A 25867-nucleotide genomic window follows, 5' to 3' on the forward strand; every position below is an offset into this window, starting at 1 on the left:
GGCCGCATGCACCCACAGATTATCTACACAACCGCATTAAACCTGGACGCATGAAAAAACACGAAATTTACTGTCACATTGCATTTGAGAATTTTTTGTGTGTGCAAGTGATGAGATACCTGTACAAAGCTCAATTTTGCAAGAGAAAAACAGCTGTTGGAGCAACGCTGTTGAGTTGCATAACGCTTGTTCACTTACCACAACGTTATTTGAAAACAATGGTCTTTTTGCTGAGTATTATTTTTGATTGTTGCTCTTGAGACTAATTTAAAGATGAATAACTGGAGCAGCCATTGTAATGCCTCTACAAATTTGTCATAAAAGTAATGCATTCTTAATTTATATTTGACACATTTTTTGTCACTGCCAGACTAATTACACCATTAGATTCAGGGTGATGTATTAATACTCGTCTGAATTTCATTTGATTATGAAGTATTTTTCTTCCAAGACGATTTTTTACTCTACAAATCAAATGTGCATTTGCATTATAGTTTTAATTTAGTTATTCATTTGTTATACGACAACTTGACAGGACACAACCTGAGATGTATAATTTGACAGTACAGTTTTTATACCACTTCACTTTTCTTTTAGACAGTCTTGGTAAAGTCTGAATATATAATGCACAGATTTATATGTTGGCCTGGTGCTCTTTAACAATCACAATAATGACTTGTACTCAAATATTGAGGTTTTTCTTGCAAGACATCAATCCATTTTCTTTACTGCTTCTGCTCATTAGGTGTGCTGGAACCTATCCAGTTTACTGCATACCTCAGGGACTGCATGGCAGTGGACCGATAGTTGCCATATATTCATATATATATGGACATTTTAGTCTGTAATGAACCTGGGTGTGCACATTTTTAGAATGTTTGGGGAAAGTACCTAAAGAGGATACTCAGTCATGGCAGGTGACAGCAAGATAGGAGCCCAGATTCCAGTTCAGCCAACACTCAAATGCGATCAACTTTTCTGCAAGACAAAAGAAAAATTATAGTTGCACGATAAAGACTGCAGCAGATAGGATGAACAACACTCGACAAAGTTGTTTCATCACGAACAGAGCTGAAAATGTAAATTCAACGATTGGTAATGGGACATGTTCTTTCACCGATCTGATTTCCTATTTACCCGCACAAGGTCTGGTGGGACCAACAAACTGGCCCACAGTGACGTCAGCTTTTTTTTCTTTTCCATCTAATCATTTGGTTCGTCAAAGCCATAACAGATCATTTTAACTACCACTATGCGATCTTTAATGAATACAGTGCGTATTTGACTTAAATGTTTTTATGATTTTATTCATTCATTCATTTTCTGAACTGCTTATCCTCACAAGGGTTGCAGGGGGTGCTGGAGCCTATCCCAGCTGACTGACATTGGGCACAAGGCGGGGAATACCCTGAATTGGTGACCAGCCAATCGCAGGGCACGAGGAGACAAACAACCACTCACTCACACCTTGGGGCAGTTTGATTGTCCAACCAGCCTACCATGAATGTTTTTGGTATGTAGGAGGAAATCGTAGTACCTGGAGAAAACCCATGCAGGCAGGAGAACATGCAAACTCCACACAGGTGGACCGACCTGGAATTGAACTCGGGACTCCAGAAATGTGAGGCTGACGCGCTAACCACTTAATCACCGAGCCTCCCTTTACCATTTTACTTTGCAAATATTAGTTCGGAACTCTCCATTGTACATGGCACAGAGAAGTACTACCTTCATGCAATATTTAATTTGTGATTTATTAAGTCATTGTCCGTTGGTTGTATTTGTTTTTGTTTTTTTAACTAGTGAGATGAAAATTCCCACGTTGCAAAAAAGACCTGAAAGAACCCATAAGGAGGTGGATTGACAGATGGATGCATGGACCCCAAGGGAAATACAAGAGCTCTGTTGTACAGCTGCTCAACAGACACGCAAGGGATTAAAGGTCATACAGACTGACCTCACCAATCTTTCACCTTCGTGGCTGTCCTCTTAAACCCTAATGAAGTCTTGTTCCAAGTCTAATTGATGGCTTTTGGTAAGAAGCACATAAGGTGTTCTGGGGTGTGAGACTGCAGCACAGTGGCAGTGGCGGAGTGTATCCACTTGGGGAGGACCGAGCACCGCCTGCACGCTCTGCGGAAAGAGCGCCCCTAATCTTTTATACTCTCCAGCACATCCGCGCACACCGGAGGGATACAGGAGGATGGATAGGTAGGGATACAGCTGCAGACAGACAGCTGTGTGATGCTCACACTCCGCCATGCAGGTGCCGTTAACATTTGCTGGTGCGAAGGTAAACTTTTGCCCATCCTCGCGTGCATTTGGCCGCTCGCGCACCCTTTTCCACCTCGACCACCACCGCCTGCATTGAGGAGGAAGGGTTGTGGCGATGGAGCCGACACAGTGGGATGAAGTCGCAACAGATCCTGTTGATCCGAGACGTCGACACGCAGCCAAAAAGTGCCCTTCTGAGAGTGCGTCAGAGCTCGCATGGATGTAGTGGAGAGGTGGTCGCTGCTCGGTTACGACAACGGATTGGTCACATTGCATCCAAAAGTGACACGGGAGATTTTGGAAGTGTATCGTCACCTTAGATCACGCCCCATCGCCCGCTGGCTGATATGTCCGGGTGGTGTTTTGCCCTTTCTCGCATGTGAGTAGATGTTACAAGCTATAAATAAGCGCGCAGCATTTATTTAAGAATACCGTAATCTCGATGACGATGATTATAATGACACCATTAAGTTGGCTCACAGTGTTTCACTACAACGTTTTGCGCTGTTTTCTTGCAGCTCCAGACATCATACGAGGATGTAAAGTCACAGGAGAGCCATAATATAACCGCACGGATCCTATTTTTTTTATGTCCCCCATAAAATGGCATCCGCTAGTGGCCAAAGCAGGAGGATCAAAAGACGCATGTGGAGGAATTAACCACCTGATGGAGACCACCAAAGAGACTTAGCGTGACTCACAATGCTGATCACATCAAGCCTGCCACTGCAAGTGCGCTCTTAACAGGCCTGGCCCCCCACGCCCCTCACCTTTGCTGGGAAAATGATGTCATAAAATAGCGGGGGCCTCTGTCCAAAATAAAACATAAAAAAAATATAAATTATCACTAGCAAGTGCACACGCAGAATGGATGTGAGTGCGTGGGCTCTTGTTTTGATGCACAGCTGATCGCTCCATTTCAGGCGCAAATACTAACTATCCTCAGACCTCAGAACCTTGTGACTTAAAAATGGAGTTTGCAATGGTGGGTGCGGACGGCGGGTGCAACAGCCACCTGCCGTACGGCTATGCCCAAGCCCGTGCACGGGAGAGGGAGCGAGAGCGGGAGAGAGAGCGACAGGCTGCCCACAACAGAGCGGCCGAGAGCGGATGCGGAGCGGACGGGGCAGGCTCCGGCTCAGGGGGATCCACTTGCGCGTCCTCGTCGGGCGCGCATCTCCTTAACAACCGGCAGCATCCGTCTCGTGCCGCCTCCACCGGCGGCAACATCAGCAGCGGCGGTGGTACCGCCTCGCGCCCCTCCTCCTCCCCCTCCTCTCAGGATCCGGAGAAGCAGAGACTCCTCAGAGAGCGCAAAAGGCAAGGCGGCGTCGGACGGTGGAGACGCAGCCGGAGCACTCTCGGCGGGGACTTGCGCCACTCTGAACTGGCGCTGCTCGGATCCGAGGAGGACATCATGATCGAGGAGGAAGAGGGCGCCGAGGAGGAAGAGGAGGAGGAGGAGGATGAGGAGGAGGAAGAGCGCACGCTCAAGAGGTCCACTTTTCTCTGCGACATGGACAACGACGGTGGTGCTGGTGATGATGACGACGAGACCGTTTCCATTACGGACAGACGTCCCCAGTCCGGATACGCCAACGTTTACAGTGAGTTGGGCTGCTGCGAGAGAGTTGTCATCAACGTGTCGGGGCTCAAGTTTGAAACTCAGCTCAAGACTCTTACGCAGTTCCCGGACACTCTCCTGGGCGACCCCGATAAGCGCATCCGGTATTTTGACCCGCTTAGGAACGAGTACTTTTTCGATCGGAACCGACCGAGTTTTGACGCCATTCTGTACTATTATCAGTCTGGGGGGCGCTTGAAAAGACCCGCCAACGTGCCGTTTGACATCTTCTCCGAGGAGGTCAAGTTTTACGAGCTCGGCGAAGAGGCGATCCTCAAGTTTCGAGAGGACGAGGGTTTCGTCAAAGAGGAGGAGAAACCCCTGCCCGAAGACGAGTTCAAGCGGCAAATTTGGTTGCTCTTCGAGTACCCGGAGAGCTCCAGCCCGGCCAGGGGCATCGCAGTGGTGTCCGTGCTGGTTATCGTCATATCCATCGTCATCTTCTGCCTGGAGACGCTGCCTGAGTTCAGGGACGAGAAAGAGTACTTGCAGCCCAGGTTTAACTCCACGGAACCGGACCACGGGTTTACCCCCTTCAACGATCCCTTTTTCATCGTGGAGACCGTGTGCATTATTTGGTTCTCCTTTGAGATCACCGTTCGCTTCTTTGCCTGTCCCAGCAAAACAGCCTTCTTTAAGAACATCATGAACACCATTGACATTGTTTCCATTTTGCCTTACTTCATCACCCTGGGGACGGACCTGGCGCAGCACCAAGGCAACGGGCAGCAGGCGATGAGCTTCGCCATTCTGAGAATAATCCGCCTAGTCAGGGTGTTCCGCATCTTCAAGCTGTCCAGACACTCCAAGGGTCTCCAGATCCTCGGCCACACTCTGCGCGCCAGCATGAGGGAGCTGGCCTTGCTTATCTTCTTCCTGGTCATCGGCGTCATCCTCTTCTCCAGCGCCGTCTACTTCGCCGAGGCCGACGAGCCCACCTCGCAGTTCACCAGCATCCCGGACGCCTTCTGGTGGGCCGTGGTGACTATGACCACCGTGGGCTACGGGGACATGAAGCCCATCACGGTAGGCGGCAAAATAGTGGGCTCCCTGTGCGCCATAGCGGGCGTCTTAACCATCGCGCTGCCGGTGCCGGTCATCGTCTCCAACTTCAACTACTTTTACCACCGTGAGACTGATAACAACGAAGAGCAGGCGCAACCGGTGGTTGAGAGCCTACCGCCAATGTGCCCCTACTTTCCCAACTTTTTACGTCAATTTAAAGGCTCGCCGTCCGGATCGTCGCTCGGGGACAAAGCAGAGTACATGGAGATGGAAGAAGGGGTGACGGAGTCACTATGTGCCCTGGACAAAAGCCCGAGTAAAGGAAATGGCACAGACATAAGCAGAAGGAACAGTACTAACTCAAAATCTATTCAGACTGACGTGTGATTACAATTATTTGCGTTATGTTTTTTTTCCATTTCTCTGAGAATATTACATCCTCAATACATGTACTTCACCCAAAAAAGCTAAACGCATGGGCAGTGCGTCTCCTCCCATCCCCTAGACACAATTACAGGTCACCATGGTAACAGGTCACGCGATAGTTCGAAACCCTCCTTTCCCACTCTTTAGGACCAATTTCTACCAAATAAATCTCACTTTTGCTAGCTTCCAAATTCGACATATAATGACATTTAAAAAGACGTAGACACTGCACTTGCACTTTATGAGTTTAATCTGTCAATAGCGGGAAAGTGTATTGATAGTCAGTTTGCTCTTAAGCAATCAAGCCACATTTTGTTTGCACTCAACAGAAATTTGTAGTGGATTCAGATATTTTTAAGGAGGAAAAAATGTAGGCTGGCAGGTATTCATTAATCATTTAAAAAAGAATATATATATATTTTTTAAATCTTCAAGTGTTCAATATATTACCTCCCCATAGGAAATGAATCCCCATCTTCTCCGAATGAAAACCTCTTAAAAGTTTTTTCATCAAACTTAATCAACACTCTTAGAGCTCTAATATGTGTGAAACGTAAAGGGCAGTGCATTTAGCAGTCATCACATAAACCAGGGCTAGAAATAATCGTGTTGTACTGTACTTGTGCACCTATGAGAGCTAAGCACAGAAATCACCACATTCAAACATAGCAGGAGGAAAGATTCGTCCCTCCATGTTTTTAATGGACAGGCCTCAACACATGACGTCAGTATCCCCAAATACATTTACTTTAAGTCACCTTCAAATGATAATATCCCTTTACACGGACGCAAATGGAACGCTGAAGCAAAAAAAGACTCAATTGATGAAACTCCTTGCGAGGATGTTGTGAGCAACTTTCCAACGTTAGCTGGACTTGGCTTTTTTTTTTACTCAAGAGGACTATAACAATCTCATCTGGATGTGGATGTCTTCCAAGGTATGTAGCCTTGTCTTGTTTTTCTAATTAATATGTTGAGCAGCCAAATATTTTTACCTTGACTTTCAAATGAATCAGTTGCAATGTACACAATATTTTCCATCAATTATAATGCTGTAATTGCCTAATTATGAAGTATGATTAGGATAAACTTAGAATAAACTTTCCTGAGGGACACATTTTAGCTCCACCGCTCCAAATTGTAACAAACCGTGTAAAAAGCATGTAAGCGTTTTTTTTCTTCTTCACGCTTGCATTCTCTGAGTTAAGAAAGAATATGATATTATGTAATGGAAAATTAAACCTCATCCATCTTTATTTTGTTGACAAGCTGCAATCTTGTTCACTTTATAAGTGAGACAATAATCCATACATTTGAACTACTGTGCAAATGGAGGGCATGATCACTGGAGAAGCGAAATTCGTATTAGCCATATAACAAGACAAAAAAAGCATAATTAATAACTTAAACTTGTTACGAAATTGTCACCACAGCTCTCACAATAATACAATTGAACTCTATGATTTCTCCCAGCTAAGGAGGAAAGCTGATGATACTGAAAAATACAATACAAGTCAAAACACATACATACAATATATTTTAAATATACCAATCACAATTTTAAAAGTTGTGTAATATAACACTATAAGTTTGAGTAGCTCAATAACAGCATTAAAAAAAAAGATAATCTTTTTTCATTAGACACCATGGAAAAGCTGTCGATGCTGTAACCTGACCATTTAAATGTGAAGATGAGCACTGTGTAAAGTTATACCAGGCAAGGCCAGGTGCTTATACCTCATTAAAAACGTGACCCTTTGGTTCCCCGGCCATAAAGTGTTTCTCAAACCACACATTTGAGTGACCTTTCACTATGACTGAACCAGTACACAAACAAACAATAACGATAGGTAATATCCCATTTTACAGTTACCCAACATATTCTTTTACCACCATGCTGCCTTTTCATTGCTTTCCAAAATTTGTCGTGATTCCAGCGGACTATAATAATTTACAATGCCGTGTTGCCTTGCATTCAATGTAATATAATGGGAGATTCTGTTGAAAAAAAAAGAATGAGGTATATATTTGAAAACCAAAGTCAAAGTGAAAATGTTCCTCGACAGCTCCCTCTGCACACCAACCAGCATTTACAGCCATAAAAGATTATGAGTGCAACACAATCACCCGAACACGCTGCACCTTGTCACTCACTCAGCTCAGGCTCACATCAGCACGTAATCACTGCAACAGCATGTAATTACTTTTTGCACTATGTGTCTATATTCTCACAGGAACCATTCATACAGAATATTTTCAGTCATGGGCAAATACATGAGCAACCTCACATGGCCTTCTTCACTTTTATGTCTCACACTTGGTATACTTACATAATATGGCTTTATGGAAGCAGAATCCCCTAAAATTTTCAAGCAAAGTGTGTGGTTCAGACATACTGTTAGTGCAATGCTGCTGAGCTGAGTGTGAAAACAGCCTGTATTATCTCAAGCCGCACAATATTGCTGAATGGTTCTGATAGTGTCACATGCAGGGACAGTGTTTGTAGTGCAGATTTAGACCATATGGCCTGGCCACATGACAAACAGAGTTATTTATGCTTATTTCTCTGAGGTTTTCCCATGCTTGTCAAAGGACATCCAAGGTGGCAAGGAAGTCTATCACATTTATTGCCATACAAGGCAATGTTAAAGGTGCATTTATCATCACTATTACTCAGTTGATAGTTTCCTCTGTTAAACGTATCTAGAGCGAAAGAGATCCCTGCGCTAGGTCTTTCGATTCAGATTTTTGTATGCTTTTTATATCTAGACCAGCCTGCACCAAGTGAAAGAGTGTTTTTGACAAGCTTTTGGCAAAAGACGCATGCATGCACTTTAAAAAGAGTCCGGATAGTGTCGATATAGAAGTGGACACTGTCCATTCCTCCACCAAAAAGCAGGCTTTTTTACATTCCCTTTTTAGGGATATGTTTATTGATGCAGTCCTGCCTTAACATGACACAAACTGAGAAACTGGTTTACTCAGTGGAAGGTTGAACATTTTCTAGTATGAGGAAGTGTGCACAGATTAATAAATAAAGGCTAACTGCCTTGATTCTATTGCATCCAGCTGGCTATTGAGAAATGGGAGAGTCCACAGGTTTATTGTTCTTTAACCTTTAAATGTAAGTATCCTGGCTAAATGAGAGAAAAAGAATAATAATAATTTGAACCTGTCTAAGACATGGAAAGTTCCAATTACAGCAAATGTTATTGATAGGTTCAAATATATAATAACGTAAGACTAACCTTTAAATGTAAGTATCCTGGCTAAATGAGAGAAAAAGAATAATAATTTGAACCTGTCTAAGACATGGAAAGTTCCAATTACAGCAAATGTTATTGATAGGTTCAAATATATAATAACGTAAGACTAATAACCCTAATAGTTATGATGTCGCTTGTAAGACTACATGTTCCACTGTGATAAGAATTGTGTAATACGTAAAGCTGCAACATTTATTTCAAATGTGGCATTTCAAATGAATAAATGAACTAGAAATGTTTCGGTTTATATCTCAGCAGTTTGCATATCACTTTTAATGATGCCAGGGTTAGTCATAACCATGCCACTAAAAATAAAACAAAATTAACTCATTCACTCCCATTGATGGAGATGGACATCCAACTGTAATTGGCTTTCAAAGTTATCTCGAATAAGCACCAGCTCACCCACAACTCAAATGGGTGGATGGTGTGTCTTTACTTTTATTGTGACCATCACAATCTGCAATATTTGATTAAACAAAGCTTTAGCATTTAGAAGACCGTTGACTTTGGAAACTGTAATGACTTATTCTAAAAAAAAACACATGCCAAATTGTACTAACAACTGATGCTAAAAGTCCTAACTGACCCCGGTGACAAATGTCCCATTAAACTTGAAGGAAAAAGTCATATGTGCAGCCAACTCATCTATCCAAATACCTGCCCAGGGACTCTGAGGACACGGTATGTCCCCTCAACACATCCAAACACATTTTCACTTATGATTCAATATCATCCTAGAGTGCACTTGAGACTCCACAATTTCAACAAAATAATGTTGAGCAATGGGCACCATGGTGTTAGAGTGGTTGGCACGCCCACTTCACAGTTCTGAGATCAAGGGTTAGCGTGTTCTTCCCATGCTTATGTGGTTTTTCTACAGGTACTGCGGTTTCCTCCCATATCCTAACATCATGCACAGGCTGGTTGAACACTCTAAATCAAGGGTGTCAGACTCGGGTTGGTTCGCGGGCCCCTTTAATGTCAACTTGATTTCACGCGGACCGGACCATTTTAGATATAATATTTAGATTTTTTTTTTAATAAATGGATTAAAAAAAATTGATTAAAAGCCCAGAATATTCAATTTTTTATAGATCTAAAACAATGTTTATTTTAGCTTTTTGTATATATTTTTAGATTTTACAAAATTATTTTTGAACTAAAAACACAGAAAAAAAATTGATTAAAAAATTACTGTTATCTATTATATGTCTTAAAAGGGCGAAAATCAGGAAATTTAATATGCATCTATACTCTTCATTTTAATTTGATCCTAAAACAGAAAGTCGGCACTCATGATTTACTTTCCCGGGCCACACAAAATGATGCGGCGGGCCAGATTTGGCCCCCGGGCCGCCACTTTGACACATATGCTCTAAATTGTCCCTTTGTGTGAGTGCCGGCAGGGATTGTTGTTCATCTCCTTGTACATTGCGATTGGCTTGCAAACAATTGGCCCTTTTGAGGCTAGGCAGTAGGGAAACTGTACTAAAGGAATGAGTATTTTTGACATTTTCCATTCAACTTAATTGATTGCTTTAAGTAGCTCTTATGCTGTTACAAATGCAATCTGGTCAGTCTTCTACAACTTTTTATTAGTTGAGTGCTATTAGAAATTTTAAATGCCAGCCAAAAAAAATATGATGTGACTTTGAGGAAAGAGTCCCCTCATTGGGTTAATATTCATAAGCATGAGGTGAAGCATCAGTAATAAGTTCTTCTTTTAAAAACATTTAATTAAAAAAATTTTAAAAAGAATTTAACCAGATGGCGCAGCGTGTGAGTAGTTAGCTCGCCGGCCTCACAGTTCGAGGGTTCGATACGTGTGGAGTTTGGATGTTTTCCCTGGACTTGTGTAGGTTTCACGTGGGCCGGACCATTTTAGATATAATATTAAGAATTTTTTTTATAAATTGATTAACAGAACTGGATTAAAAGCCCTGAATATTCAGTTTTTTATAGATCTAAAACAATGTTTATTTGAGCTTTTTATATATATATATATTTTTAGATTTTACAAAATGATTTTTGAACTAAAAACACAGAAAAAATGGATTAAAAAAATTACAATTATTGATTTAAAAGGGGGAAAATCAGGAAATTTAATATACATCTATACTTTTTATTTTAATTTGATCCTAAAACAGAAAGTCGGCACCCATGATTTACTTTCCCGTGCCACACAAAATGATGCGGTGTGCTCTAAAATTGACTAGTATAGTCAGTTTCTTGTGCTGCCCACTGATTCTGAGTGTCCCCTGTGTCACAACCCCTATGAAAAATAAGCAAAATTAACATAAAGCAAAAACTATTTACATATAAAATATAGCATATTATTGACAATATATGTGCAAAATTTTGGTCACTAATAATAAGAATAAAGGTGCATTCGTTCAGTTTTTATGACAACTTAGTAATAAGGACACCAAAGGCATTTTATACTGATATTGACCATCAACATTGATCAATCGTATTTGTGTCGGACTTTTCACAGACACTGTGCACAAAATTGTGGATGGCTGAGGGTGGGTAGAGCTGTTCTTAGGATAGCCAGCATGTAGCCCCTAAAACCATCCATCATTAGTAAGTGAGTGACAGTCGCGGCATCCTTCACTTGGACAAACGTGCTTTTAAATGAGACAACATTGACATTCTGAAAGAAAGGAGGAGACCGTCAGCCAAAAGGGGACGTGGATGAAAATGAAGGTGGATGAAAATAACCATCAAATGTTGGAGAGGCAGTTGTTCGATGAACCTTTTCTTCTTTTATAAACGAAGGCATTCATGGAATATATTTGTCTTTTTAACTGAGGCCAGTGTTGCCTTTAATGTTGTTATCTAGTCATATAAAGGTTACCAGTACAAGTTGAACAATTTAGTGAGAATCCTCAATTCTCTTCATGTAATAAGCAAATTAAGTGACAGCAGCAATCAAACCTTAGCAATAAAAAAGTACCCAGTTTGCATCAATAAATTAATCAGGTGCACTTTTTTTCAGTTCAATCTCAATTCTCCATTTTATCAAAACTGAATCAGTTTGAGGACAACCCGAGTGAGTTCCATCGTGAGCCAGTGCACAAAGCAAGGCACAAAATGTACTGTACTCCATCAAACACCCTTTGGGATGAATAAAACTGGGATTGTGAGACCAGAGAAGTGTATACGCTCACATCTGCAAATATAACACATTTTAATATATGCGTTTTGGGCTTATGCAAAGGCAAGTTGTTCCAGTTGTAACATTTAACTCACTGGCTACCATTGTCGATGCTAGACGTCCAGTCCATGGGGCCTGGGGGGGTGTATGATCCAATTTGTTCTTTCGCCTCTTCTCCTAAAAAGCCACTGAGGCTGATGACCAGAAGAGCAAATCTCAGAAAACGCTTGTTTTCGAGATGCATTTTGATTGCTTGTTATTGGGACTGTGTTTCCCTAGGCAAACATATGTGTGGTAAAAAAAGGCGCACTGACCGTGATCATTAAAGTCAGGCTTTATTTTTACTGCTGCAGAGCCATAAAAGAATAAACGATGGTGATTTTGTGGGGAAGGTCTAATCAAACAATCTGACGCAGTCTCGAAAGCCCACAATGCCTGAAAAGATTTTGCATAATTACTCATGGATGATCACGTCACGGCTCGCTGATTGAATCTTTTGCTTGGAGGTAACCAAAGCAACGAGAAAAGAAAACAGCTAAAAACAGAATGAAATGTCACAAGGCTGGAAAGTCTCATTAGAGTGTCTTGCTATTCCATTAATCAGGCCTGATAAAGGTTTGCCGGTGGACATTTCCAACTGTTATCCTCATGGAAGTATTTGTTCAAAGCATTCTGTTTTAATTGTGGGGTTAACCCATTTTAACCCAGCCTTTAAGTCTGTTGAGTAATGAATCAAACTTAAATCCAACTGTCAATACATAGCAGAGGGTACAAAATAAAATCTACATTTGGTCATGATGATGGATGATTTGCAAAACATAATTTGGACAAAATGCAATCTCCTTTCATATTGCTTAGCTATTACACTGAACACATATTTAATGACTTCCAGAATAATTGCTGTGGATGAAACATTTTAGCTGTCCAAAATAAATGTTGGCGAAAAGTACTAGTTTAAAAATACCACATGCATGTTGATGCTACAGTGCTGTAAAACTGTGCTGCACCAGACTGAGTCTCTCATCTCATCTCATTTTCTGAACTGCTTTATCCTCATTTCGGTCACGGGGGGTGCTGGAGCCTATCCCAGCTGACTCAGGGGTCAGAGGCGGGGGACACCCTGAATCTATGTCTAGCCAATTGCAGGGCACAAGGAGACGGACAACCATGCACACTCACACTCATACCTAGGGGCAATTTAGGATGTCCATTCAGCCTACCATGCATGTTTTTGGAATGTGGGAGGAAACCGGAGTACTCGGAGGAAACCCACACAGGCCCGGGGAGAACATGCAAACTCCACACAGGTGGACCGACCTGGATTTGAACCAAGGACACGCTAACCACTTGCCACCCACCAGACTGAGTGTTGTTTTAATAGGTAAAAGCTCCCAGTGTGATAGATTGCAATGTATAAACACAATTTAGTGCCAGTTGCTTTCCTTTTTTAAATTGAACAATTAAAGAGAGACAGCAACCTATTATTGCTCTCCATTTTTCTCAGCGAATTTTTAGAAGTCACATAACCCAGTACTGCTCAGGAGCGGACAAGGTAGCACCTCAGCAGCACTTTAATTAAAATTAAAGATAATAACAATAAAGGGAAGAGTTGTGGTGGATAAATGTTCAGTTTCTTATACAGAATGTGCCCCTAATAATGTGGTTAGTGTGGTCATGAAGAGCGCAGTCTCAGTCACATTAGATTGCTTTTATGAGTTGAGGCATTCAAACCGTCTTATATATGTCAGGGAAGGGGGTAAATCAGCAATAATATATTTTTGTTTTATTTGTTCTCTCAAAATCTATTCCCATTGTAACCTGCAAAAGTGCCATAAAAGAGTCAGTGGGTATTTGGAAATACCCCTTAACTGCTTTAGCGTAACTTTTAATTGTTTCTGGGCAGTGAGAACTTAATAAACATTATTTGTCATCTCCTATTACCAATGTTAACTCAATACTCAAAGCTCATTGTGACAAGAGCAGTTATTAAAGCACACTGGGGATTACAAACCCTGTGTAAATTTAAACCATCTCACAGCTACTGAGTAGTGCTTACGCAATGTAGCAACCTGAGTATTTTCTCGCTCCTTGGTGTCCCCTCTTTCCAATTGACTTCATTAATCAGACATTAAAAAAGGCTTTATTTATTATGTTACTTCATCCTAGACGTGTAGATTGCACTGCTAATTAAACATATTCCAAGGTATTGCATCTCCAACACCTTTCCACAGAGATATCCTCTTCATTAATGCATCTGTGTTGTCATTGAGTGGGTTTTATAAACAAAACAAATTAAAAAAATGGATAATAAATTATTGTTTTGATGCTTGAAATGTCACAGTGTTACTGTGTGACAATATATGTATGTAGTATGTAGGTTTGTGTTGGTCTATGTGATGCTTGAAGGGATGTATGCGTTGTCATCTCATAGAATATAATGATAATTTAATTACCATAAAGGATTTTTGACTGATTTGCACAGGTCTAATTTAAATTGGTTAGGGTTATCAGTTGAGATCTCACATAGAAGTCTTCCAATGGAGAATTCAGTTTTTTAAGAACTGGTGAAAGCGTGCATGTTTTTGACTGTTGTTTTTAAGTATGGTTGTCGAGTGAAATAAACTAAAATCCACCCATCAGTCTTAGAAATCCCAAAGTCTCAAATTATAATTTTTTTTCCAGGTAGATTTGGTGGTCTACTTCGAAATACCAATTACTAAGGTCGATGAACTACAGTATGCTTCTCATCTTTATTCATATAAATCAATCAAATAAATAAGCACTGTTTTGTGAGGACTGCTTTATTAGATGTGCAATTTGCCCAGAAGAAGAAGATGACTAACTTTATATCATTTCCTGTCCTCTTTGGTAAAGTCACCCTATTCATTTAATATGTTCAGTCTGTTGGCTATAAATCATCAACACCTGCCGAAGTTCATTTGGTTGGTTAACGAACTGATACCACTGCAGAATCTGCTCTGTCAATTTGTGTTATGCTATGGTGTTCAAGGTAAATATCAAGAGGATCAAACAGTATTACACACATGATTGTAGGAGTACTCCTGTTTTTACTTTTGACTTGATTTCCATATGATGATACTTAAATCGGCGGCCCGAGTTGCCAGAGTGTCGGGCTCACAGTTCGAGGGTTGGGGAATCATCCCAGGTTGGTCCTCACTGTGTGGAGTTTGCATGTTCTCGCCAGGCTTGCGTGGGTTTTCTCTGGGTACTCCGGTCCCAAAAGCATGCTGGTTGGTTGAACACTGAGTGTGAGCATGAATGGTTGTCCGTCCGTCTCCTTGTGTCCTGCGATTGGCTGGCCAACTGGTTTCAGCGTGTCCCCTGCCTAGTCAGCTGGGAGACCCTTGCAAGGATCAGTGATTCAGAAAATGAAAATGAATGACACTTAAATCTGAGGCAAAGAAAAACTGCATTTGCTTATATAGTATGGGATCTTTATACTTTTGCGTCTTCATTTCCTTTTGACTCTTAACATTCATAAAGCTTGCACATCTTTTAACATCAACGGGAATAGATGTTGAAGGCTACTTTCCAAAAACCTTCGTCTTGATTGCGCCTGATGATGATCTTGGCAGAACACTGCCCATCACCACTTTAAGCAGTCATCATTTTATGAAGTGTTTTAGATGGGGAAAGCCATCAAATATTGAAGGACAAAGTCAATGTAATTTTTGGAAAGTGTGAACGCCGCTCCTGCTAAATGCTGATAGGTAATCGGTGGTTATGCAAGTGTCACGCGTGCAGTCAACATCTATTACGGTCATATGGCCTCAGGTTACAGCCAATGCTCTCATCTAGGTTGATGTAGACATGGGAGACTCAAATCCAACATGAGCCCGTATCAGGGTGTCTCCTCCAGTATCGGTCACTGTGAAGCAAAATTGTGCTCAAGTCTAACGTGAAGACCTCCGTGGTTTTGTCTTCACAAGTTGGAAAACGACCAGCTCACCATAGACCTCGTCCCCCACTTGTTCCTGCTCCCCTGCTTTGGATGGATTGGATGGTTTTATGTGGAGTGACTAATGCTTGCTCTAAAGGGCCTGGGGTGAATCTCGCTGCATGTGCATGTGCGCACATTTATTTGTGCACGAGGACGCTGTACTCGACCAATCGGCTCACCCAGGCTTGACTATCTTACATGAAGATGAGTCACTCTTGAGACCCTCACCTCACATACACTTCATCTTGATCAATACAAATGCTTTACTTGTTAATTGTGCACTAGTTGCTGTAAATCTTAACACTGAAGTGCCGATTCCTGTGGATTTGGGGCCACTGCGTGAGTCCTAGAGCCACAACAGGAGGTCAAAGGTCAGACGGATACCGAAGCATTGCCATACATAATAACATTTGCTATGACTGGTTTACAGTTGAATTGGATTGGATAACTTTATTCATCCTGTATTGGGGAAATTTCATTGTCACAGTAGCAAGAGGGTGAGAATGCAGATACAGCAAAAGGCATTTTAGACATGAATAGATAGGTAATAAGTAAGTTAATAAATAAATAAATACATGAATAAATATATAAATACATAAATAAATAAGCATGTTGCTGAAATATTGAACGGTTAGGATGTATTACTGAATCTTTTGCCCACCTATAATAGTCGAAAGGCTTGGAATTAGAAATTTGTCTTGTTGGGAAGTGGATTATTGACGTTTTTAGAGATGAGCTCATGAAAAGTGCTTGTTCTATCCCCTCATTAATTTATACATAGTTTACTACTGTGTATAGTTAAGTTGCCTAAACTCCTTTAATAAAACATTGGTGGATCCGTGAATCTTAACTGCTTGTATTGCATATTTGGAAACATGAAAGTAATATGTGTTTGCCATGAACAAACAAGGCAGTGAGTGCAATGTTGGTAGAAAGATTTCTCTTGTGTTTCGTTGTATGCTGGCTTCTTTCTATTGTTTAAACAGTGAAGAGGAATTCAATGAATCCAGCGGCTGGAAACCTTCCATTCACAATGCGTTTCCAGTTTCTTCTTATTTGAAAGCTATTTTGTCAATAGGTGAATATAAATGTCTGTCTGCATGTGACCAATAATAGATTATGGTTAGACATTATTTTAATGCTTCTTATGACAATGTCAGAAGACTGCCATAAATATGAATGAATGTTTATGAGATATGCATTGCCCATTCAAAATTTTCCATTCAGTGTGACCCATTTTTTTTTTCAAATCTGACCAGGTCTCATTTGTATTTGGGTAAAAATCAGATATCTACTCCGTGCCTGTGGAGTATGAACGCATTAGATTACAAATATGACCAAATGTCATCAACAAAGGACAAAAAAGACGTTTCGTCGAACGGAAGTTTGGTTGACGGATTCGCCGCCGGACATTTTGTCGAACGGACGTTTCGTCGCCGGGTTCGCTCGCTCTCAAAATTATAATCATGAGAGAGAGAGAGAGTTTACTGTTGAAAGCGAAAAACCAGCTAATCTCTCGCTCTCAAAATTATAATCATGAGAGAGAGAGTGAGTTTGTAATTGCATTGACAATGTAAGAGCATTGATATCTAAATATCTAATATCAAAATTATCAATAAATTGCGTATAATCGTGAAAGAGAGAGACAGAGAGTTTACTGTTGAAAGTGATCAACCAGGTAATCTCTCACTCTCAAAATTATCATCATGAGAGAGAGTGTCGACCAAACGTCTGTCGACGAAACGTCCGGGTACCATCTAAGGTCTTGGCAAGATAGTTCAGGCATGGAATCCACAAACAATGCAATGTCCTATAAACTAAAGTCATATCATCCCAAACGATAGATTCCTTTGAACCAGATTAAAAAATAATTGAGTAAAATTAGATTGAAAATATTGTCCATGATATCTACTTAATATTTATATGAACTTAAATCTATATGGTTGTTTTCAGTATTAGGTTTTATATTTTATGTAATATAATTTTGCTACATGTACTGTATATAATCCTTTTATTTTGGAATTTCTTGACATATCATCAGTAGTGTATTTCAAAATCATTGGGCGGTAGGCTTTGAATTATTCATGCTCCAATAGTTCTCATTCAGATCGTTTGTTATCTTGCTCTTATGCCCCTTGTCTCCCACTGCCAATTCTCCTGTTCCATTCCATTAACTTCAATTATTGTCTTCTTTAATTTATGTAAGCCAACAACCTCTATTTTGCGACATCACCCGGTGTGGTGAATACTTTGATACGTGTGGAACTATTTCACCGGTCATTTTAAGGTATTTGGAGTAACCTTTGAAAAAGATACGCATCACTTAATGAAAACACAAGGCTATATTTGATTGGCAGTAAATAGCTTAAACAGCAACATTCACTGACATAATAACTTATGGTGAAATGACCGTATTTAGTTTTGTCTGGATCCCACATAGCTAATTGTAACCTGGTATGTCTGCTTGTCAAAAGAGTCAATTTTCATGTCTAGTGGTTCACCTTAAAAATGACATCTTACTTAAAACAGCATGTGGAAATAAAACCGTTTTGTCTTTTCTCATACATCTGAGGGTGAAAAAACAGGCGACTTTATAGTTTCCCTTTATTTGTTCGGGCCCATGCTGCTATTTTGGAAAACATTCTGTTGAATTATGGAAAGAAAAACCACACCATTCTGTTTTAGTATTTTTGTTTTATTTTTCAGGTCAGGCCACTAACTTTAAATTTGTTCTCCATCCAGCCAACTGCTGGTTTATGCAATCATGGTCTTTTTCGTTAGACAGGCTTGGAAGGTTGAAGTCGCTGCCTCAGCAGTGAAGGAAAGTTCCATATAATTTTACATGGCTAGCAAATGGCTGATTTTCCCCTCACTTTTCCCTCAGCCTCAGTATCTCTTTCTGTCAACCATAAATCTTCCAAACTCACAAAAATCATAAAGAACTGGATTGATCGGAAATAATTAGTTGACTATAAGAATTAAATAACTTTTTAAACGATGTGTCCGTCTGGTCAAGGCTTCCATATGTTTCATCATTTCTAAATGTAACAAACCAGACCTCTTTTTGCACAAATCCTGCAATTGGCTAGTTTTACCTCTTATGGGTGACCCAGAAAATACACGGAGGTATGAAAATGCGCAAGTATGATTTGACGCCTTAGAATTTTCCACCCAAAGACAGCCTACTTAAACTACTGTGAGACAAGAGAGTGAATGGTACTTCTACTAATCTGATGAAAAATTTATAATAAAACCCAAAATCTTTCGAGAGCATTTAGGAAGGTTTTGCTTCCTCCTCCTGGTGCAGTGTGTCTGCATATGAGGAAAGACTTACTATGAGCCATCTCAGTATTTTTTTCTTTTCTTTTTTGCCTCTGTGGGTTTCCTGTGAGCTAATTGGAACCCTCCCATGTGTCCCTACTGAAAAAAGTGCATGTTTGTGTTTAAAAATAGGTACAGCATTTCCTGCACTGAATCTACTTGCCATTTCACAGCAACATCATTTATGAAACTGACATTTTGATTGTGAATACTTTGTATTATTTAAAATGCAAATCTGCACTTCAACAGATAAACCTACTGTATGCCAACATGAGCTTGAAACAGTTTTATAATTCTTTCATTTTTTACGCTTGAACGTCAAATTACATAATGTGATGACTGAACACAATCAGACGCTTTTCGTGGGCCTCATGTGAGATGAAATGAAAAAGGCGGAGTCCTCTCGTTCTGTCCTTGAACAGACAAATCATAGGAATGTTTTTTAATAAATATGTGCAGGAACAATGAATCCAGATGCTTTGGACGTTTGAATCAAGCAATTAAAATCTAATCATGTTGAGTATGCCTAGTTTATCTTGATTGTGTAGAAAAGGCTTCAAAGACATGCATAACATAATCATATAATATTTGTTTCTCTTCCTGTTATGGTTATGGGCTTACTTCTTTCCCTCCTGAAGACAAAGTGAATTTTGATATTCATGCTAAAAGTCCTACCATCAGCTCAGGAGCTACTTTATTGAATTTGATAGATTGATGTCACTGAGCTACAACGCTTAGTGCTTTTCTTTGTAAAATAATCCGAAAAAAGCACAAAACACAGTTCTAATCCAATTTCGCTGCTGGACAGAAATCCAGAGTTGTTACTTGAAGTGATGCTTCTTCGTGCGTTACACCCTCATCCGTTTAGTTTCATTGCTGTGGTGGCCAGCATTTTAGTTGTTTTTCCCCCCAAGAAATTCAATAGTTTTATCGGAAAAATGTCCAATTTGTTTTATGTAGGAAGTCGCTCCAACATAAACACTTGGTTTTTGGGGGGAAGGGTTTACCGAGACATGGGCAGAAGATTTTTTTTTCCTTTTAAGAAAGTTGACATACAAACACTGTTTAGTTCTATTGAACTTGACTCACCCCACAGAAAGCAGCACTTTGGCAGATAATCAACAATTAATACAATGACTAGATTATTTCTATTGACTTCAGCAATTCTCCAAAGGGGACTACATTCCTACCCTTTGCCATGTTCCCAAATCCGAAGTGACGAAAGCTCCATGCCACCACAATTGTTTGATGTAAACATAATCATCACTATGGAAACACAGCCTGGAATCTTTGATATGAGTGATCCTCAACAGTAAATTCTCCATGAGTAGTGAATGAGTGAATAAATTCTTTGAGAAAATCAAACAACTTAAAGACATTCTTAGCTGGGAAGGAGCACTTTTTTTCCCCAATTTGGGAATGAGGGTGACAGAGATGATGAATAATAGGAGTGTTTCCCTCTATGGGTAAGTTTCTTCAGCTATGCAGCAACATAACATTTCGCTATAAGTAGCCGAGCAGGAGCTTGGCTGTCGTACTAATCAGTGTGACTATATAACAGCTGGGGAACAGCGTTTAAGCCACAGTGGTGGTCTGAATTATGCATTATGCTGTGAATGTAACACCATGTGTATTTCATTTAAATGCAGCCCCCGTACAGCCAGTCTGCTGTAGAACAAGAAATGGTATCATTTGAGGAAAGAAAGCACAATATGCTGATTCCTTCCAGTCCCTGCCATGATTTTAATGAGGCTAGAATTAACTGAACGCAGGCTGTTTATTGTTATTTTTTTGCACTTCTGTTTTAAAATGTTGTAGATGAGGTTTTTCTTCTTCTTCCAGATCTCATTTGTCCCTTTTTTCTACATTCAGATTCTTGCTCTCCTTTTAAAATGGTACTTCATATTAAATGAGATATATGCAATAATCACGGCTCATGTTCCTTTATGTCCCCATTATTTAATTTCTTGGTGTTTTTAGCCATTCACGGTCCATTTTCAGTGCCTTATAGTAAATGGTTTTAAACTTTTGTGACTTTTCATTATGGTGTATCTATTATTTGTATCAGCATTATTGCTCTGGTGATTAATTGGGAAAACACAGTTAGTCCCTCTAAAATAGAGATGCAGGTTTTTGAATTAAATTTAAGTCAATGTATGTTAACCTAATTGTCACTATGTATTTATAATTTAGCAGGTATTTTAATTATGGACAATACTATTACAGGGGTGCCTGTACTTATGATTTGGTATACTTTGACAGGTTAATTGATTGTTCCAAGATACAATTAGTCTGTCCAAGTTACAAAACAATAAAAGAGGCAAAGCACATAAATATAACAAAGAAATGCTTCAACACTTCCCATTCACTTTACATACTACAGCCAGCATGCAAGGCAAACTGACTACTTTCTTCCTATTTTGCAAACATAAATATTTCATATAAAATTGGTATACTTGTATAATTTATAAAGGGTTTATAGTGGGTGGTATTAAATATTAGGGAACAAACTATGCTAATCCAATGTAAAATATGCCCTTACTTACAAAAAAATCCATGTTGCAAAAAAACCTCTGGAACCTATTCATTCTGTAAGTAGACGTACCACTGTATTCTCTGGCGGTTGCTTTTGTTTTCAATTTTTTTGATCGTGCATGTGTTGGACTGCTTTTCTCGGTCCTGAACCTGTCCTGAACTCAACTCTTGCACTTTGAGTCATGCATATGACACCACACTATATGCTTTGTGATAATACTGTAGGACTGAGCGGCTTACGCGCTGTCAGTTATCATTACCCGGTAAAGTTTATTTCAAACTGAGTGCTTGACAGCAAAAGTTATATGTACCTTATCCCCCCAAAAATCCACATTTTTTTTAGTTTAAGAACAGATCATTGAGGAACTGTAAATGAATAACATACCTGTCAACCTCTGCCGATAACTGCCCTTATAAATGATTATGATTCCCCTTACAAACCCCCAAAAACCTTACAAACACCGTACGACTCGTACGGTGTTTGTAAGTTTTTTGGGGGGTTTGTAAGGGGAATCATAATCATTTATAAGGGCAGTTATCGGCAGAGGTTGACATGTATGGAATAATAATAAAAATTAATAACATTTCCCGTCAACACATCAATTTGTTAAGAATGTTTCCACCATTGGGGATACCTTTATTTTTCTGACTTCACAGGTGTTACAATTACAGGTATTTCCTGAATACATCTAGTTGCACATTAACCAAATGCCTACTACTAATCTTCGTACTTATTCCTCTTTCTTTTCTTTCAACTATTAAAACATTTATAAAGAACAATACATTTTCTTTCAGTTGAAATAATCTCTGTAAAGAGTAGTACTAGGCAAAATGACAATCTGGGAACTTGGCCCATGATCAGTCGTCCCTTTCTTGTTTTACAATGTGATTAATCTCAGCTGTCTAATCAAGCAATACCCAAGGACAAAGAAAAAGACCCTTTTTTGTCAACCTTTTCGGCTCCTTAAAAAGACTTCTGCTTCAATGCTTTCTTCCCTGGTACCTTATGCTAATGATGTCCAAACGATTTAATGACTTTAACAAAAGTCAAAAGGGTCTTGACATCACGCAGAGTACGGCCTGTTCAGGAAACCATGCGTAAAAACTTTATATAGAGAAAATTAATGGTCAAAATCTCAAAGCTCACATTATGTATGGATTACCATAGCCGCTAGGAACATATCACAAACGTGACAGAAGTCTACTATACAAATACTACCTCCATTTAGAAGCTGTGAAATTTCAAATACAAATAATGCCCCAGAGTTTTAAAAACAAAGCAATAACAGCTGTAAGCTACCAGAGCAGTGTCGATGCTTAATGGTATTTATTAGATGGAGTTTTGCTCTGCTGGAGGGATGAATATCATTCTTTGAAAATACATTTGATGTCATGTAGACCCAAACTACCATTACTATGCCATCAACCCCTCTAACAAATTGCATGGCCCTGGCATATCCATTTCATAAATGTGAAAATGAAGTAAAACCCAACAAGAAAACAAATTCATAATAATTCTGTTTATGGATAAACATTTACCCTATGTCCACCTAGTTCCTATTTTGCAAATTTGTACATCAAAGGCAAACAAAAGTGCTCTCCAGAGTTCAACTATGATCCTTTGGGGGGGTCAGCTCTTCGGATCGCCTTATGGTGACACATTGTCGCATCACGTTTCACTTCTTCACTGTTCAGTGCTGTCCAACCTGGCCGCCTGCCAGCCACTGTCAATCAAACTTTACAATGACACGCAAACTGCTCTGAAAAATGAAATATCCAGGCATAAGAGTCTACATTTAGGATATTTCTCCTGTATTATATGTTTGACCCGAAACCCTGATTACTAATATACAGCAAACACCGACACGCAAACTGCTCTGTAAAGGAAATCACTTATTACTCTGCATTTGAAATGTCTGCTCTGTTTTATGGTTAACTTGGAAATGTTGTTTATTTTCAAGTTAATGGTCCCTTTCCATTAAATTATTGTCAGATTACAGTAAAATTGATTGTACTGATTTCAAAGAGAGAGCATTCCTGCAGGGAAAAAAATTAAGATTTGTTTCAAATTATTGATTGGGATCTCTGAATAGAATGAATAGAACGTGCTAATAGCAAGAGAAGGACATTTAGACCAGAGAAGGAAAACCTTATCAGGAAATTCTTTAAAAGTGAAACAGTTGCTGGGGAGCAACATCCAAACATGTATCATTCTCTAGACCACTTAAAGTATTCAGGGTCACAAGCGAGCTTTAGCCTGTCCCAGCTGGGTTAAGGTTGGAGGTCTGGGCCGCTCACCAGTCAATTAAAGTGCTTAACATTAAAAGCTGTTTAAGCTTTTATTCAATGCCCTTGTTATCCAGCTAGAGTTCCATATACGAATATTCCCATTGTCATCATTTTTTCTATTGGTTGTGTCACTTTCGGCTCACTTAGGTATCATAAAATTAGACCTTCACTGTGCTGCACTTGTTAAAATACTAGGCCCAATTTGTAGTCATGTATCACACACTGGTAGCCTGTAATATGTAGCATCAAATTGCATTCTAAAACATACTAGCATGACAAAGTTAAAATGTGTTACAGTAGTAGATAATAAATATTACTGGGAAGAAAAAAAACATGCAAGCGCAGGTTGAAGATGCAAAACACTCAAATAGAACTGCCTGAGCCCAGCACAGTCACAATCTACTTGCTGTGATTTGGCGACACTAACCTACATGCAACTCTGCTGCCTGAGGACTAACAAAAAAGGAAATGTTTTACAGGGAAAAAAAAGCTCGATTTGATCGTTTTGTAGTATGATCATTGAGATTTACTGATGTGCCAGGAGGCCTTTTCAATCAAACAAAAAGAAAGTTGGCTCCGCTTAAAAAAATATTCCCCCGTGCACTCTCATTACGATGTAGTGTTAGTGATGAGTAAAAGTGATCCAATAGATTTTTTTTGTGTTTTCCCCTACAAATGATGGAACTGTGTGAAAATAACATGATTTATCACGTGAGTGAACTATTGTCTTCTCACTCAGCTCCATTGCAGTCTGTGAAGATGCTATACTGGGAAATCTTGGAATTAAGAAAAGCCCCCATTACTCTTTGGTGTTGTTTGTCCAGTAATGTTCAATTTTAATTAAGTGTGAATGTAAATCATTCTTTTTCAGTGTAGACGGAAAAAGTGGAGCCAGTGGTTTAGCACCAAATTCTGGGCCATGTACACTCCCAAAGTCAGAGGGTCCTATCTATGTCAGTGCACGAGTCATTTTCAGACAGAGTGCTGCTGCTCCAGCAACACTGTCTGTTTCTGAAACTGATTAATGTTGACAATTGTGTCAGCTGGCCCGAAATCGTCTTTATACTTACAGCAAGATGAGAAGAAAAAAGTAGTCTGGTTGGCAGCTATGCAGTTAACTTGAATACTTTACGCGGTAGCTCCGTCCACTCTTGCTCGTTTTGTGTTTTTGCTGCTTTTCTGTCTTAATGATTTGATCTGGTGATTCTTAATGATCCCATTTACTTTGATTTGCTTTGTACTTTGTGCTTTTGCTTTGTTGTTCTGTCTAATCACCCTCTTGCTACTGTCACAATGAAATTTCCCGAATACGTGATGAATAAAGTTATCCAATCCAATCCAATCCGATACTTACTGAATAGTAAATTGTAATCTGACTTTAAATACAGATTACTATCTTGGAATATCATTTAGTAAAATCATTTAATTGCAAAGTAACTAAGTTTGATTGCACCGTTTAAGTCACTTTCAGCGGGCTCAACATACAAAGGACAACCATGTACTGCCACTATTCTTTTCAACATTTTATTGCCAATTTCACAACTGGTAAGAGTTGCTCTTTTAGTTTGATTTTGCCATGATGCCATTTGAAATGTTTCCTGATGTTTGAAGTTGTGTACAGAAAACTTAAGTATTGTTGTTTGTTATTTTCTTTTAACACTATTGCATTAGCTTGTTTGGTAGTTTTGGGGTCACCACAGCTCACAGGATTTAAAATGAAAAACATGAAAACCTTTTTTTCTGTTAAGTGAGGAGTTTAATGCTGCACCTCTTCGAAAAGATGCCACTTTTCGTCCCAAAACAAGCCCACCACTTGGTGTTCTGTTGAGTTCTATTGTGGCTACTTTATGTGTGTTAAAAGGCCAACTAGTAAAGTCATTTTTCAACCAAATGTATTCATTCATTTTCTGGGGTACTGGACCATATCCCAGCTCACTAAGGGGACAACCTGAATCGGTGGCCAGCCAGTCGATGACCAGAAAGAGACGGATTTACATTGTCTAACC

At 39.7% G+C, this 25867-nt stretch overlaps 1 protein-coding gene and 1 long non-coding RNA gene across 3 annotated transcripts in view; one reads left to right on the top strand and one right to left on the bottom strand.

Annotated features, from left to right (window-relative positions):
• The first annotated feature begins 2203 nt into the window (after positions 1–2203).
• The window catches only part of kcna4 (potassium voltage-gated channel, shaker-related subfamily, member 4), a 35975-nt gene continuing 12311 nt past the window's right edge, over positions 2204–25867 (top strand). The window contains exons 1-3 of one of the 2 annotated variants that reach the window (XM_077588532.1): positions 2204–2653; positions 2793–6267; positions 15575–16922. In XM_077588532.1, the coding sequence (XP_077444658.1) occupies positions 3245–5290 (2046 nt within the window). In that variant the 5' untranslated portion in view covers positions 2204–2653; positions 2793–3244 and the 3' untranslated portion in view covers positions 5291–6267; positions 15575–16922. Of the gene's footprint in view, positions 2654–2792; positions 6268–15574; positions 16923–25867 lie in introns of those variants that run through there. The other variant, XM_077588523.1, reaches the window with a different exon arrangement.
• Positions 14804–20264, bottom strand: LOC144065568 (uncharacterized). The gene is made up of 2 exons (XR_013297205.1): positions 20127–20264; positions 14804–15119 (listed from the first exon to the last, which is right to left on the bottom strand). It is a non-coding gene; the product is annotated as an uncharacterized LOC144065568 (long non-coding RNA).

This window comes from Stigmatopora argus, chromosome 2 (genome assembly GCF_051989625.1).
Source record: "Stigmatopora argus isolate UIUO_Sarg chromosome 2, RoL_Sarg_1.0, whole genome shotgun sequence".
NCBI classification, from domain to species: domain Eukaryota; kingdom Metazoa; phylum Chordata; class Actinopteri; order Syngnathiformes; family Syngnathidae; genus Stigmatopora; species Stigmatopora argus.